We start from the raw sequence: 16,220 nt of genomic DNA, 5'->3' as shown, positions 1-16,220 counted from the left end.
GATACTTTCATACCAATTCCAAAGACAATAGCCCAAGCCCTCTTCATACCTTCCTTGTGAATGAGTGACACAAAGGGTCTGTACTTTTAGCCTCGCCCCTAAGATCATGTGGCCCCATCTCTTGCCTATTGAAGGATAACTTCTGAAACGGGAAGCCTACACAAAGAAAAAAGGCTTCCCACTTCAGAAGTTAGCACTCACCAGATGAGGGGCCAGGAGGAGCAGTGTGACCAAGCACCATGTGAGGACATAACTCTGTTTGAAAGGATCAAAAAAGAATATCAGGAAGAAAGCTAAAGGAGTGGGGAGATGAGAGAAAGCATATAGTCCAATAAAGTTAATGAGCTGCTATACCCAATGTTAGATATAGCATATATGGTTTGATGGCTCATTTGTCACTCTTTTTAACTCATGTTTACATCATACTCTTTCCCATGTTATTGGTATTAGTGCATTCAAAATAGAGCTTGGAAGATTACTTTTAAAAAGTAATAAATTGCAGTTAGAATTACATGGCCCCAAAAAGTAGTAATTACCGCTACAATTACAATTGCTCTGAAAGTAACTGATTACTTTGCTTTTTCTCAAAAGTAATCACTACAATTACATTTCAGTTACTTTTTTTAAAAAATGCCTAAAAGGTGCTGGCCTTGGCTGCTGCACATCTAAGTAGCCTAAAACAACATTAAGAATAAATACACACATACAGAGGTAGTAGAATAATTCTTTTCATCCATAAGATAGCAATGGTGGTCTCTCCACTGGTAAGGGACGGAGGGAGGGAGGCTGAGGCCACTACTCAGATCTTTGCACATCAAACCAAGTGTAACCCCCTCTTAGCCAGCAAGCATAATCTCTCTCTCTTAACCACCTCCCAGACCTTACCCTGCCCTGCCACCAACTAAGGGACACTCACCCAAGCAAACATTTTCCCCCAAGATGCAAAAAAGTTAAAATACTGGAAATGCAGCACAGTAGCCAGGGGTGGTGATGGAGACCATTTTGTGTGCCAAGTGCAAACACAGTATTCTCTCTCTCTCTCTCTCTCTCTCTCTCTCTCTCTCACTCACTCTCTCACTCACTCACTCACTCACACTGTCATCTTTCACCTCCACAGTTCTTTATCTCCATTCTGCTGTTGCCTCCTTCTCCTTTATTCATGTTCTTGCCCTCCTGCTCCTTTTCCCCTCCACTCCATTCTTCGCCACCACCATCCATTTTTTAAAACAATTGCTTTCTCCACTCCACCCCATCTCGCTCTCCACCTCCTCCGTCATCACCTCCTACCCACCTACAGAGCATGAGGGAAGAGCAACGCTGCACAGAAGCCCAGTTTGAGGCACATGAGGAGGAGCAGAAGACTTCCCCTGCTTCCCCCCCCCTCACGTAATGCACAAAAGTAATACTGGAAACATTACAGTTGCTCCACAAAAGTAATAAAATTACTCCTAGTTCTATTATAATCAAAATGTAAAGGAATGAATTACAAGATACAGGAACAGTCTCAGGCCTTGAACCTGGCAACCCTAGCCTTATAGGCCCCTTCTAACTCTATGATTCTATGAGATATTGCAACTTTCCCTCGCAGAGGAGTTGCTCCATCCCCTTCATAATTTTGATGGCACTTTTCTGCATTTTTCCAGTTCTGCAATGTAGTATTCCACATATAGATGCCCCATAGATTTGTATACCCAGTGTCTTCTTGGTAAAAAATGAGGTGCTGGTCCTCATATGTTGATAAAAGTACCGTGGATGGCAGCACAAAATGGCTGCCACGGGCAGCAAAAAAAGAGGTGACAGTACCAGTAAGTACTGTCACAAAAAAGCCCTGTGTATGACACAGTTATCATAATGGCAGTTTGATTTTCAGTCAAAGTATTATAATGCAGAATATCATAAATGCAGAAGAGTTATTTATCCTTTTTCAGGTATTTGTGCACTTTACACTATTACAGCTTTAATAACTACTACAATTCCACATGGATGAGAATCTTCTCCTTATCCCATAATATCATATACTTCTATCTTATCGGCAATTAAGGTTGCTACATACTCTTAATTTTTTCCCCAGGAACACTAAATTTTGCAGTTTGATTTTTATACAAGGCATAATCATATGTGAAAACAAACTTCAACAAGTCCTTCCTTGCTATTAAAATAATGCAAGGCTGCGGGGGCACTGTAACACTCACAAACAAGTTTTGTTTTGTTTTTTAAATGGGAGCAAACTGTTTGCAGAAGCACAGAATGTAATTTTGCCCTGCCAACTTCAACTCAAAATTATTTCAGTTACAAGCAAGCTTATTTTCTAATTCAACAGTTAATATGAGGTAACTAGATACCAGTGGTCACAAGCATTTTCATATCCAATTTTTGCCGCAAGTGTTCAGCTCCATAGCCCACAAGAAACAAAAGAAACAGGACCAGTAATAAATTAACTACCAACTTAATAAAAAAAACCTTTAATATTCCATGGTTGTTTTATGGTATTTTCTTTAATATTGTTAGTATTCTTGAGATCTCTTTTATATAGGGGAAAGTCAGGTTATAATACTCTAATAAATAAAATGTAGCAGGCATCTAGAGTAGGGTTGCCAGCTCCATGGCCTGAGACTGATCCTGTATCTTTAGGAGAAGAGAAGGTCAGCCGAGTGCAGGAGTTCTTGCAACACTGTAATGGGAAAAACCACAAGGTGGAATTCTCCCTCCCCCTTCCACAACTTTTAAAGATACAGAAGACCTCTTGGAGGCTGGGCCTGGCAACCAAGAGGTCTTCCGTATCTTTAAAAGTTGTGCAGGGAGGAGGGGAAAATCCATCTTGTGGTTTTTCTCATTACGGAGTTGCAAGAACATCTGCACTTGGCTGACCTTCTCTTCTCCTAAAGATACAGGAACAGTCTCAGGCCTTGAACCTGGCAACCCTAATCTAGAGTGTCTGGTTTAACATGAAACAACCCTGAGTCATGTAATTTCTGTTATGTGGAGAACTTGCAGTAAGTCCCAATAGCAATAAAGCTTCTAAGGACTATGCAGGAATTGCAACATGGCCATATATTTAAGATTTTCTTTACTGTATATATTTCTTACATTTATATCCCACCTTTCCTCCAAGGAGCTCAAGATGATGTACATGGTTCTCTCCTCTCCATTTTATCATCACAACAATCCTGTGAGGTAAGTTAGGCTGAGAGACTGACCCAAGGTCACCCAGCAACCTTCATGACTGAGTGGGGACTCAAAGCCTGGTCTCCCAGATCCGAGTACAACACCCTAACCATTATACTACACTGGCTCCCAGTCAGTTATAAACAGTCAGCAGCAAAACCTTGGAAAAATAGAACTTGTCTATTATACTTCTAGCTATTTACTCCCAGCATATCACTGTCCCTATTTTAACTTTTAGTAATACATGTTGAAGCTTATGTTCTAGAATTCTTCAGATTTAACGTGGGGCAGCAGGAAATGCATTTGCTAGTACTGCTTTCCTCTCCCATAGTTCAGCCCACAACTGCCTGCTTAGGCTGCAATCCAGTACATGTCTACTCAGAAGTAAGCTCCTTGGATTCAGTGGGACTTACTCCCAGGTTAAGTCAGTGTATATTGGATTGCACCCTTAGTTGGCAATGTTTTGAGTTACTGCAGATATAAATTCATCTATTAAGCATATAGCTATTTAATTTTATTGTTATGCATTTTTTTAAAAACAGCCAACGCAAAATAGGCTCTTGTGAAATAAATGAATACTGCCTTCAGAAATAGAATATGTCGTATTTTTATTTATAAAGTCTTGTATGGTGGATTTTAAGCTTAAAAGGCACTCACACCCATTTTATACTTTAGGGTATTTTTGTGTACAGGTATCTTAAATTCTCATCTCCAGAACTACTCCCATCAACAGAGTACCCCGCCGTTTAAGCCTTGCTTAACCATGACAAAACACATGTGCAAAGCAGAAAAAAAGCTCCCTCGGACTAACTGCAAATGGAATAACCACCCCCTTGAACGCTGCGTATTCCCTCCATTCCGCAAATAAAATAAAACGCTCAACACCAGGAAGCTCCATAGAGATAGAAAAAAAGTTAAAGTGACACAAGTCTGAACTGTAGGTAAAAAAGAAAGAAACGCTATTTTATACAATAAGGGTTGAACGTGTGGTTCTCATTTTTCCTATTTCTATGGTCCTTCCCAGCTAGCGAGAGCCAGTGTGGTGTAGTGGTTAAGGTGTCGGACTACAACCTGGGAGACCAGGGTTCGAATTCCCCACACAGCCATGAAGCTCACTGGGTGGCCTTGGGCCAATCACTGCCTCTCAGCCTCAGAGGAAGGCAATGATAAACCCCCTCTGAATACCTATTACCATGAAAACCCTATTCATATAGGGTCGCCATAAGCCGGAATCGACTTGAAGGCAGTCCATTTCCCAGCTAGCCAAGCGCTAATTGCTGGACCTCGCGGCTGACTTCACTCACGTTGTTGTACTGCCTTCAAGTCGATTACGACTTATGGCAACCCTATATGAATAGGGTTTTCATGGTAATGAAACTTATGGCGACCCTATGAATCAGTGACTGACTTCCAAGAGTGACTTGTCATGTCACTCCCATAGAGTTTAGAAAAAAAGACGAGAGCTACAGAGATTTCCTCCGGTTTCCATTTGAAAGCCACTCTACCAACCCTTTCAGTCTCCATGGTGCCAGGTCCTGTCTCCATCGGCTTCTGCCCAGTCCGTTCACTCAGAACCCGGAAGCATTTAACCCTTTTTAACCCTTCGAGCGTTTGACAAAGGAGAGGGGAAGTATTTCCCGTGGTTTTGGATTATCGAAAAGGAGGAGGGCGTGCTATAGAGTTCTAGGAAATGTTTGGCTAGAGCGGTAATGGAGCTTTGCTCTTTCTTCGGAAGGAGGGGGCAAAGGTTCCGTAGGTACCTTGTTGTACGCTGTGAGAACAGGACGCCGGACTAGATGAGCCTTTGGTTAGATTCAGCAGGGCTTTTGTGTTCTTATGCTTTCTTTCCTCAGATCTGGTGATTCTGCCCGGTTCTGAGTGCAGTTTTCATCTGTTGAAGGAGCAGCCACTTAATCACACGTGTCTGAGACAGAAAAAGAGGTGAGAGTGGCCTTGGCCTGTTCTCAGCAGGAATAAAGCAACTTGCCGGGAATGTCAAGCCAAACACCGCAAGGAGGGGAGGGGATGGACCTGTATGACAAAGAGGAGCTAAACAGAAAGGTGAGGTGAAATAGAGCAGAAGAAATTATTTTTGGAGAATGGAAGAAACTAAGGGCACTTACACACAACAGTTTATTGTGGAGTTAGTGCTGCTCATGCATGCAAGGGTCTTTTTCCCCAGTGTCCGCATAATGTCGTCCTCATCAAAATGCCACCTCATGTTTTTTCCCATTTGATCAGGATTTATTGTTTCCATTAGTGGGTTGGGTGTTTTTTTGCGGCGGTCGTGGAAACGGTACATCCAGATTAAATGGGGAAATAACATGGGACAGCATTTTGATGAAGACGAAATTGTGTGGATGCTTCTCAAAACTTGCATGCATCTTCGTTTAATCCTCCCTGCCTTCTGTAACACCATATCATGCCAATTTTCTACTGTGAGGTGGATAGCTGTGACAGCTATGTTTATATTTTTGGTCTCTGCTTGCATGAATTGTGCTGACACTACTGTGTACTGGTGCAATACTTGTTCTCTGCTTTTTCTTTATGCTTGGTCGTTATATTGTTAGTATTTTTTTAAAAAATAAAATAAAACTTGTATGCATGAGCAGCCCCAAGTTCACAATAAACTGCGTGGCGGAGGCACCCCAAATGGCTGTTGCATTTGTGTCATTTCTGATTCAAGAATCTCAAGCAAGCACTAACCTTGGCTGTCAAGAGAGAGATGAAGAACTTGCAGTGCAGTTTGAACATAATGATGCCAATTGTTTGTTAACCTAAGACCACAATTCTAAATACACTTATTAGAAAGAAAGCTCTGTTGAACACAATGTGACTTTGTTCTGAGAAAGCATGCACAGTAGTACAATCACGGGATCCTGGTTTGATGTTAAAGCTACCTTTTGTAAATCATGAGAGTCCTCTTAGCAGAGCTGTTACCTCTCAATGCAGAGGTGCTGCCTTCAACACAGAAATACAGTTCAACAAAGCAGAATTCCACAAGTATTTCTGTTATTATGCATTTGCAGAAGATGCACCCATGTTGCTCCTTCTCATTGATGCTGTAAAGAACCCCAAAAGAGCACAAACAACTTTTAAAATATGTGTTTTGGAACTAAAATGTGTAACTATGTTGAATGCCTAATGTGTTGTTTGCATTTAATTAAAACATTTGTAGCCTCTTGTTGGCTAAATAATTTTAATTGATGCTTGGTATACTAAGCATCCTCTGTGAGCTTGCTGTGTTTCTGAAGTGGCTAAAAGTGTTTGTAGTATTAACCAGTCTCATTTGATATATGTAGGTCATTCTGCCTGAAAAAGATGTCTATGAAGCCTACATTGGGTGATTATCCAGTGTTAGTCATAGAGCAGACCCATTGAGATCAATGGATTTAAATAACTTGAATCCATTTCAGTAGATTTCTGCGCTATGACATTGTTGGATATCACCCATTATGTTTTAGAAATGGACATTAACTACTTCATTGGATTTTAAAAGAATAAACTTGATGCACAATACTATAAACATGCTCATTGGCCTTAAATTACATTTTATAATTCATTGTATTCTGTCTTTCTTTGGGATGAAGTAGTAAAATTGTTAATTCAGTTTAGTAGTGGGACTTGCATTTTTCTACATAACTGTGTTTTCCCTGTCTTGCAGATTAAAGAGCAGAAAGTTGTAGTTGATGAAGTTTCCAACTTGAAGAAGAACCGGGTAATTCCTTTAATAAATTATTCCTAAGTATGTTTGACGAAAAGTAGAGAACTGTGAGAAAGTGGTGTCTAGATTTGTGCATAACTGCAACAATGCCCAAAGCAAACTGAGCTAACATAGCTTTTCTACCTGTCACCCTTTTCATCTGAAATGTCACTATTACAAATTAGGTACTTAGAATTGTAATGATCTTGTTGATTCTGTAGTGCCTTTTTGTTGTAGCTAAAGTGGTGAGTCCAGAATCCTATCCCATTGTGCTGCTCTCTGACAAATTCATGGATGTTGAGACAACATTGCCCAATGCTGTTACACACCTCTGGTGATTACAGCCATTGCTGATAGCCCAGCCCAACTTGGTACGCTAGTGTGACATCTCAAGTGAACCTGTAAAGCCAGAATGTGTGACGTTGTATTGATGCAGCAGCTGCTGTGCCTTCTCAAATATGTGTTTTAGCCAGCATGGTTTCTCATAGAATCTGGCTACAATACAGTGGTTTTCCTCTTCTTTAAACAGCCAATATTTTATTGGATATGGATGTGTTTTATGTGGCTTTACATGGGATATGAAAGCATGCTAAGAGGATACAGAATGATAAATGAACCTCTTTCTGGATTCTTATGTGAGAATGGACAAGCAGGTGCTATACTTGATTCAGCAGCACACAAGTCTCCCCACAGTGGAGAAATGCAAAAGTGGAAATCTTCATGGGACCCCCAAAGTGTGGAAAAAGGAGATTTAATCACTCAGACATCCTCTATTGCCGTTTTGATGACTTGGATCCCAGTCAATGCAAACATGATGTCAGAGGTGCTACTCATGTTCCGAAGCTTTGTAAACCTGATGTGAAGCACTCTAGAGCATTGATTCTCCAATTGGTCTTTATTTGTGGCCACAGGTATAGCCACAGTGCATGCATAATGGCTGTAAGAGTGGCCATAGCACAATAATTTCTCAAGAGTGTAAATGAAACAAGTCAGAATTTTTGAAACTTGCAAGACATACTGGGATATCTTATTTATAAGTTCATCATATCACCTGGCTGTAACAAAGGGAGAGATGGCAAGCTGGGCTCACTCCATTGCCTGTGCCAAGAGACCAGTTCCATTGGGCTTATCTTCTCCCTGAACGGTTTCCATTCCAACTGATCATTATAAGAACTACTATGTAACTTTAAGAATTGGTGCTTGACTTTTGTTTCCTGTTTTTGACCTCATTGAAAAAAGGGAAAAGGAGGTATATCTTTTATTTCATAAGCCCTGTAATTTTTTTATTAATCGTATGTAATATGAACATGTAAGCTTTTTTCTGCTGAAAACAAAGTAAAAATGCTTTAAATAAATAAATATTGATTATTTATAAACCACTTGTATGATTCAGGTGTTGTCTAAGAACATAAGAAGAGCCTGCTGGATCAGGCCAATGGCCCATCTAGTCCAGCATCCTGTTCTCACAGTGGCCAACCAGGTGCCTGGGGGAAGCCCACAAGCAGGACCCGAGTGCAAGAGTCTAAAAATGAACGATAACCCTACCTAGAGGTTTATAATCTAATTTAAAAAAGAAGGGAATAAGATGTTTTCTAATTGATAAAGTAATAGTTTACCATATTTTAGAGGAAATTTTAAATGTGGTTTCAGCAGCCTATCTTTTTAATTAGAATTTAAAATCAATATTGGAACATAATATAATAACCTCAGAAATAAGACTTCTTTTATTGTTTTTCCATTCTAGTTAAACCTGCTTGTTTCTTTTTGTTTTGCAGAAGGTTTATAAGCAGCAGCCCAACAGCAACATATTCTTTTTAGCAGACCGAACCCAAACACTGTCTGAATGCAAAAGTATGTTCCTAATATCCTTTCATGTTTGTCTTATTTATGTGTTGGATGTAAAGAATTCGTAAATCACTTGTACAAATAATGATCCTTTATATATGCCAAATTATATACTTAAAATTAGAAGTAAGTAGTCACGATGATTAAAATATAGGCAACTATTCAGAAAACGTTGTGACTAGCTCTACATGGCCCCTCCCCCCTATTATCTGGAACATGAAGTACATACCAGCATCCCTTTTCCTGCTCCTGGCTAGCCCATTTGATCAGAGAGGTTGTTCCCCTGATTGTCTTTGCAGATTTCTGGATCATTGTTATAGTAAATATGTTTTAAGTTTGGCAATATATTGGACTATTAGAATGTGCAGTTATGGGCTGCTTAAAATCCTTGCCAACACTTTCTTTTACCTTTTAAACTAATGGGCTAAATATGGATTTCCTTTTTTTGCAGACACATTAGATGAATTGAAGAAGGCACATCAGGAAATGGAAAATTTAGAGAAGACCAAAATAAAGAAATAGCTAACCCATCAAAGACAAGTTTATAATGTGTGGAATTTGCTGTGTGGTCAGCTTGTCTGTAAATCCCCCTGAAGGTTGTTTCATGAAAGAGGGTATTCTGTGTAATCTTAGAAGAAGAGGGCCTAATAGTAGCCAACAACTGGTAAAGACGGTGCTCCATTTTCCATATCAATGCTTATTTTCTGGCCATGTGCTTCACTTAAGGGGGCAATTGACTCCACAGCCTGTGGAAGATCCTGCTAGTGGTAATGTTTTTCTTTGGAATGGAGAAATATTCAGTGGAATTCCTGTAGAGAATGAAGAGAATGACACTCAAGTTGTTTTTCGTCAACTTTGCTCATGCAGTAGCGAATCAGATGTTTTGTCAGTGTTATCTACCATTCAAGGTCCATGGTCTTTTATTTTTTATCAGGCATCAAGGCATTACTTGTGGTTTGGCAGAGACTTCTTTGGCCGCCGCAGTCTGCTGTGGCACTTTAATAAAGAGAGAGACAAAGTTCTCATTCTCAGTTCTGTAAGTACTGTCTCTGGTTATCAGTGGTGGGAAGTTCCAGCATTGGGAATCTTCAGATTGGATCTCCAGGTCTCTGCTGCATCTGAAGCTGTGACTTTAATACTGCATCCTTGGAAATATCCTTCCAGAGAGAACGCCATAGAAGCAGCAGCCATTGGTGACTTAAATATGGTTTCCAAATGTTTGCCAAGTCATGTGTCTCTTGTAATGAATGAATCCCACACATTGGTAGCGCCTATCGTTCCATTAAATAAGGAGATTGTTGACACACAGGAGTGGTCCCAGTTCTTTGATTTTACCAAAAATGTAGCTGATGTGGGAGTTCTTCAAATGATTCTTGCAGAACAGCATAAGAAGAAAGTGGTTCACCAGTTTATTGATGTGTTGAGTAGAGCAGTCAAGAAACGAGTTTTATGTTTGGTTAGAGAGGGTGATCAGTTAAGAGGAGAAATGTGGGGGGCAGCTGTGAGGAAACCACATGTTGCAGTACTTTTTTCTGGTGGCATTGATTCCATTCTCCTAGCAACCCTCACTGATAGACATGTGCCTTCAGAGGAATCCATTGATCTTCTCAATGTGGCCTTCAAGATAACGGATCAAGGAAGACAAAACAGTTCAACTAAGAAGCACAGCAAGGAAAAGAAACAGGTGCCACCTAGTCAGGAATGCTTTAATGATGCCAATATTTTGACTGATGGCTCTTTGTCATATTTTAATGTGCCTGACAGAATTACAGGCAGGGCAGGTCTGGAAGAACTAAAAACCATCAGTCCTTCCAGATCATGGAATTTTGTGGAAATCAATGTTACCCTTGAGGAGTTAAAAGCAATGAGGCAACAACACATAAGTCATTTAGTTTATCCCTTGGACACTGTTTTGGATGATAGCATTGGCTGTGCTGTGTGGTTTGCTTCTAGAGGAGAAGGTCTGATTACCATCCAGGGAGATACCAGACCATATAAAAGTCTTGCAAAGGTATGAAGCCATCTATGGATTTATGACTAATCGCTCTCACATACAACGTATTTGTACTCTGCAGCTGGTAGTGCAATCCTAAGCATGCTTACTAGGGAGTATGCCCGGTGGGTTATAGTGGGGTTTACTTCTGAGTAAGCATGCTTCGGCTCATGCTTCATGTATAACTGGCCAGTGGGGGCCCATTTGGGCTAAAAGGTGAGGCAACAATAACTACTTAAATAACTTCTGCACGATGGAACCATGTACATTTAGGATTAGTCTTTTATGTTCAAGGAGGAGAACAGCATGTGTAGCTGTTGGAGCCTTCTTTGGCAGTGGAAGGTGCCACTTGGAAACCAAAGAAAGTGCTTGCACAGTTCCCTGTTAATGCCTAATTTCCTTCTTTGGATTTCAGCTTTGTCACCTTTGCGGTAGATTTTGTTGATAAATGTTCAGTGCTGATACCCATATCCCTTTTGGGGATTCTGGAAATCTTTCTCCTTGGAACAAATATCTTTCATTCTGGTATTCTTTTTGTAACCTTTATGATATGGCTCTAAGAATTATTATGACTGCTAATAATAATAACCATAATAATAATAATCTGCTGCGTGTATCTGATTGAATAAAATGCAATTCTGCTCCTGTTTAAATAGATCACAATTTAATCATTGGTACAGAACTGAACTTTATAAAACTGATATTTGCAGGTAATATAGTTGAATTTGGATGCAACTGTAATTAGACTTTCCAAAGTAAGTGTAAAGTGTACAAAATACTGTACAATAAAGATAGTTTGGATTTAGACTTACTAAACTGCTCTGAACAATGTTTAGTGAGCAGAATATAAATGCTTAAGTAAATAAATGCTAAGATTGCAATTTGTCTTACATTGCAGATTGTACTTACAGGAATTGGAGCAGATGAGCAGCTTGCAGGCTATTCCAGGCACCGTGCTTGCTTTAAAAAACATGGTTTGAAGGGTTTGAATGAAGAACTGGAAATGGAACTGGGCCGAATTGCTTCTAGAAATCTTGGCCGGGATGATAGAGTAATTGGAGATCATGGCAAAGAAGCTAGGTAAGCTGACCAGCTGGAGCTGGTACTCTGGGGAATGTTTTAAGTACAAATCCTCTTTGTTTCATCTTGATAATACCTGACATTTGTTTGTGCGCATGCAGAATGCATATCTGGTAAAGGCACTCCTAGCCACTGAGGTCACCTGGGCCTCTAGCAACAAAGATGGATCCAGGAGCACCCCCAGACTACGGACCTGCTCTTTCAGAGGGAGTACGACCCCATCCAAAACAGGCATGGTTACCAATTATCCAAACTTGGGAACCTCCAACCCACAGCGCCTCCATCTTGCTAGGATTCAGACTCGGTTTATTGGCCCTCATCCAGCCCATCACTGAGTCCAGGCAGCGGTCCAGGGCTCACTATTTGGGGAGCTTATCAGGCTACTTCTTCAAGAAAACAAAATCTGAAAATCATCTTATGCTGAGAATACTTCTTGTCTGTGGTGCTAGCATCATGACTTCATTAAGGTGCAACAAATTGAAGGGGATGCTTTTGCATACTTTCTACAGAGTTCTCATGCTTGTTTTTGTTTAAGAGAACATTTTCATAGTTGCCTCCAGCATGGAAGCCATTAGTTTGTAGCAATTAGTACCATGTGCTGAGGCAATTACTTGCAGATCAGTGGGATATGCAGACTCTGTGTGCATTAACTTGCAGCTCCTAGGGTGAATGCTTGTAAAGAACCACTTACAGTGTCACGCTCAGAGTGGAACTACATATTATTTCTGTGTTAAGTTCTCCCCATCCGCCTCTTTAATTTCTAGGATCACTTATATCCTAAGCCCAACCTTCCCTTCTTCACTAACAGCAGACAATGATATGGAGCAAGGGCAGGGAAACACACAATCGACAACTCAGGGCAAGTGACCAGTACGTTACAGGAGAGGGGTTGGGGGAAATCAACACAAGGCAGCAGCAGAAACTAGTGTCTTCATTTCATGCATAATCTGCAGTTCCACCCTAGTGGCACTGATGAGTAGACGTTAGTGAGCAACAGGCACCACACCAGAGACAGCTTTGGGAATGGGTCCTTTTAAAGATGAAATAAATTTGTAAAGTGTGTTTTAAAAGGCAAGTTAGGACAAGAAGCTAGAGTGAAGAAACGCTTAAAGAAGATGTGTGACTAACTTGTTCATCACACATTTGGCATAACATTCCAAGCAGCAATGATTGGCACCCTAGCAGTGAGATGTATGGGTTCCAGATATGCCTATCTGGCTCATATCTCAACACAGGGAGAGTCACCATTGCAGATCTTGTACTGGAACTGCACAAGTCAGTTTCCCATTTCTAAACCAACTGCAGAACAGAGCTTGTGACTGTCATTTTAAAAGGTGTTTTTAAATTTGTATATTTGTTTTTAATGTTTTTAATTGTTGTAAACCACCCAGAGAGCTTCGGCTATGGGGCGGTATACAAATGTAATAAATAATAACAACAACAACAATAATAATAATAGATTTCTTTTCTTTCTTGGTTCAAATAGTCTTCCCCCACTCCCAATAGCTAGGATCTAAAGAACGGTGCAGCAACAACAACTGTGCATCAGGGGCCTGGAGCTTAATGTTTCTCAAACAGCAACCCACCATGCCTTGTGAGAAATTGTCCTTTGAAACTAAGGAGATTTGTCCAAGCCCTTGAGCATGTTTACATTATATCAGTCCCAGCTTGTGGAAAAACAGTATTCTAAAATGTATACATAGAGTTGGATCCAAAGTAAGCCTACTTGCCTGGAAATAAGCCCCATTTAACTCAGTTGAACTTCTGAGTAGACATGTATAGGATTGTACTGTAAATTAGTCACACATTAGTCCCATTGAAAGCAATGGGACAAGCAAGTCATCATGTTCAACTTAAGTCTGATGGTAATGCATGGCTAACTTAGTCTGACTACAACTCATAATATCCCCTTGATTTTTTTTATAGAAGTATGTATGTATGAATCTTTTAACACATATTGATTCTTTTGCAAAAGTGCTGATTAACTCTTACTGTTGCCACCAGATAAGTTCATTTAAGGATTTTCTAAAATATTTTTCGCATTTATTTTTAACTCTTTGGAAATTTACTTTTTTAAAAATTCTTTTTTCACTTCAGATTTCCATTTCTTGATGAAGAGGTTGTATCATTTCTTAATTCTCTTCCTATTTGGGAAAAAGCCAACTTGGCTCTACCTCGAGGCATCGGGGAGAAATTGCTTCTGCGCCTGGCAGCTGCTGAGCTTGGCCTGACAGCCTCATCAGTCCTACCAAAGAGGGCCATGCAGTTTGGTTCCAGGATTGCAAAAATGGAAAACAGCAATGAAAAGGCATCTGACAAATGCACAAGACTCCAGTCATTTTCAGTGGACTAGTTACCGGGTTAAAGGCTGCCTTTTAAAACTTAATTACATGGTGGTCACAATACAGGAAACATCAGACACAACTAAGGCAGTCATTCAACGCACTTAATTGGGAGTCACCCCAATGGAATCAGCAGTGGGACTTACTTTTGAGTTAAAATGCATGGGGTCAGTACTGCACATCCCACTGAAAGCAAAGATAACTCTAAATTCTATTGATTTGAGTGGAACTTTGTTGTGACTGGCTAGTTGGATGGTCCCTAGTTTGTTCTAAAAGATGGTTCTGTGTCATGAACATGAAACAAAATAAATGTACAGAAGACTTCAGAGGAATGTATATCAGAGCAGACACTATCCTTTATTAGATTCCACAAAGGGAACCAGCAAGTAGTTGAAACATTGTTAAGAGCTGTTTTCCTAAGAAATGGGCATCTGTTGGGGATTCATAGAAAATAGCTGTACCTACTTTGGGTAGTGAAATGGTAGCTAAGCATGAGTTAAACCACTGCAGTTCCTGAATTTACACCTTACCTTTCAAGCCAGTTGTGCTGCAAGATCACTTTCTGAATCAGGGCCAGGTTTAGTGGTAGGTCAGCTGGGCAGTCATCCAGGGCACTGAGCTGAGGGGAGTGTCCAGCTAAGCTCAGTAGCTGTGGGTTTTTTAATGTACTGTCTGCAGTTTGTTCAGGTGGCAAAAAGCAAGTGTCTGTAATCTTTTTTTCAAGGTTCTACAGGTTGCTTTGGTGCTAACTACAAAAATTTATTTATATAATATTTATACCCCGCCCTACTTCCGGAGAACTCAGGGCGGCTTACAATTAAGAACCATAAACAATTAAAACAGTAATCATACAGATTAAGACGTTTAAAATTATTAAAAATCAAGAGAAAATAAAAATATTTGTCAATTTCAGTTAAAAGCTTGTCTAAATAAAACAGTCTTCACCTGGGCACGAAAAGACAAAAGCGAAGGGGCCAATCGAACCTCACTGGGGAGGGAGTTCCACAATCTGGGGGCAGCCAGCGAAAAGGCCCTATTCTGTGTTTTAGCAAGAAGAACTTGCGGAAAAGATGGAATAGTGAGTAAGGTCTCACCAGATGATCTTAAAGTCCGGATAGGTTCATAGAGGGAGACACGATCTAACAGATAACCTGGACCTAAGCCGTATAAGGCTTTATAGGTCAAAACCAGCACTTTGAATTGTGCCCGGAAACAAATTGGCAGCCAGTGGAGCTGGTATAACAGAGGAGTTGTATGTTCTCAGGGCCCAGTTCCAGTTAACATTCTGGCAGCAGCTCTTTGTACCAATTTAAGTTTCCGAGCAGTCTTCAAGGGCAGCCCCACGTAGAGCGCGTTACAGTAATCTAATCGGGACGTAACTAAGGCATGTGTCACCGTAGTCAAGTCTGGCACGTCAAGGAACAGGCGCAACTGGCGAACTAATCTCAGTTGAGCAAAAGCACTCCCGGCCACAGGAGAGACCTGGGCCTCCAGGCTCAAAGCCGAGTCCAGGAGTACTCCCAGACTGCGAACCTGTGATTTCAGCGGGAGTGTTACCCCATCCAGCACAAGTTGAATCCATATTCCCTGATCCGTCTTACGACTGATAAGGAGCACCTCTGTCTTGTCGGGATTTAGTTTCAGCTTGTTCTTCCCCATCCAGTCCATCACTGATACCAGGCATCGGTTTAGAACCTGGACAGCTTCCTTGGTATCATTAGGTGGAAAGGAGAAATAGAGCTGGGTGTCATCCGCATATTGGTGGCACCGAACCCCAAAACTCCGGATAACCTCTCCCAGCGGTTTCATATAGATATTAAATAACGTGGGACAGAATTGGACCCTGGGGGACCCCATAGATCAAAGGCCAAGAGGTCGAGCAGGCATCCCTCATAACCACCCTCTGGGTCCGTCCCTCTAGGAAGGATCAAAGCCATTGTAGCACCGTGCCTCCAAGTCCCATCCCAGATAGGCGACCCAGCAGGATACCATGGTCGATGGTATCGAAAGCAGCTGAGAGATCCAGTAAAACTAACAGGGTCACACTCCCCCTGTCCAGTTCCCTGCGGATCTTCCTTCAATTAGCTTTAAA

At 40.8% G+C, this 16,220-nt stretch overlaps 2 protein-coding genes across 4 annotated transcripts; both read left to right on the top strand.

Annotated features, from left to right (window-relative positions):
• Positions 1–4,447: 4,447 nt before the first annotated feature.
• ASDURF (ASNSD1 upstream open reading frame) lies at positions 4,448–9,252 on the top strand. The gene is made up of 5 exons (XM_061608227.1): positions 4,448–4,533; positions 5,019–5,226; positions 6,830–6,883; positions 8,644–8,719; positions 9,165–9,252. The coding sequence occupies exons 2-5, from the start codon at positions 5,158–5,160 to the stop codon at positions 9,233–9,235; spliced, it is 270 nt and encodes an 89-aa protein (XP_061464211.1). The 5' UTR covers positions 4,448–4,533; positions 5,019–5,157; the 3' UTR covers positions 9,236–9,252.
• Positions 9,253–9,260: 8 nt separating this feature from the next.
• Positions 9,261–15,025, top strand: ASNSD1 (asparagine synthetase domain containing 1). 3 transcript variants are annotated; one of them, XR_009760453.1, is made up of 4 exons: positions 9,261–10,724; positions 11,605–11,786; positions 11,888–12,253; positions 13,884–13,967. XR_009760453.1 is itself a non-coding variant. In XM_061608225.1 (3 exons), the coding sequence occupies exons 1-3, from the start codon at positions 9,261–9,263 to the stop codon at positions 14,137–14,139; spliced, it is 1,575 nt and encodes a 524-aa protein (XP_061464209.1). In that variant the 3' UTR covers positions 14,140–15,025. The 3 variants fall into 3 exon arrangements, 2 of the variants coding, with proteins under 2 accessions (XP_061464209.1, XP_061464208.1); XM_061608225.1 differs by lacking the exon at positions 11,888–12,253 and having other exon boundaries at positions 9,261–10,397; positions 13,884–15,025; XM_061608224.1 differs by lacking the exon at positions 11,888–12,253 and having other exon boundaries at positions 13,884–15,025.
• The last annotated feature ends 1,195 nt before the right edge of the window (positions 15,026–16,220 follow it).

Source organism: Rhineura floridana, chromosome 2 (assembly GCF_030035675.1).
Source record: "Rhineura floridana isolate rRhiFlo1 chromosome 2, rRhiFlo1.hap2, whole genome shotgun sequence".
Classification (NCBI taxonomy): domain Eukaryota; kingdom Metazoa; phylum Chordata; class Lepidosauria; order Squamata; family Rhineuridae; genus Rhineura; species Rhineura floridana.
This window is presented reverse-complemented; position numbering and strand designations above follow the sequence as displayed.

Excerpts from the sequence above, each read along its gene's own strand:
- ASNSD1 (XM_061608224.1), top strand. The coding sequence starts at position 9,261 with ATGTGTGGAATTTGCTGTGTGGTCAGCTTGTCTGTAAATCCCCCTGAA. Across the intron at positions 10,725-11,604 it reads CATATAAAAGTCTTGCAAAG|ATTGTACTTACAGGAATTGG; the intron begins GTATGAAGCCAT and ends CTTACATTGCAG. Across the intron at positions 11,787-13,883 it reads GATCATGGCAAAGAAGCTAG|ATTTCCATTTCTTGATGAAG; the intron begins GTAAGCTGACCA and ends TTTTCACTTCAG.
- ASDURF (XM_061608227.1), top strand. The coding sequence starts at position 5,158 with ATGTCAAGCCAAACACCGCAAGGAGGGGAGGGGATGGACCTGTATGAC. Across the intron at positions 6,884-8,643 it reads CCAACTTGAAGAAGAACCGG|AAGGTTTATAAGCAGCAGCC; the intron begins GTAATTCCTTTA and ends TTTGTTTTGCAG. Across the intron at positions 8,720-9,164 it reads AACACTGTCTGAATGCAAAA|ACACATTAGATGAATTGAAG; the intron begins GTATGTTCCTAA and ends CTTTTTTTGCAG.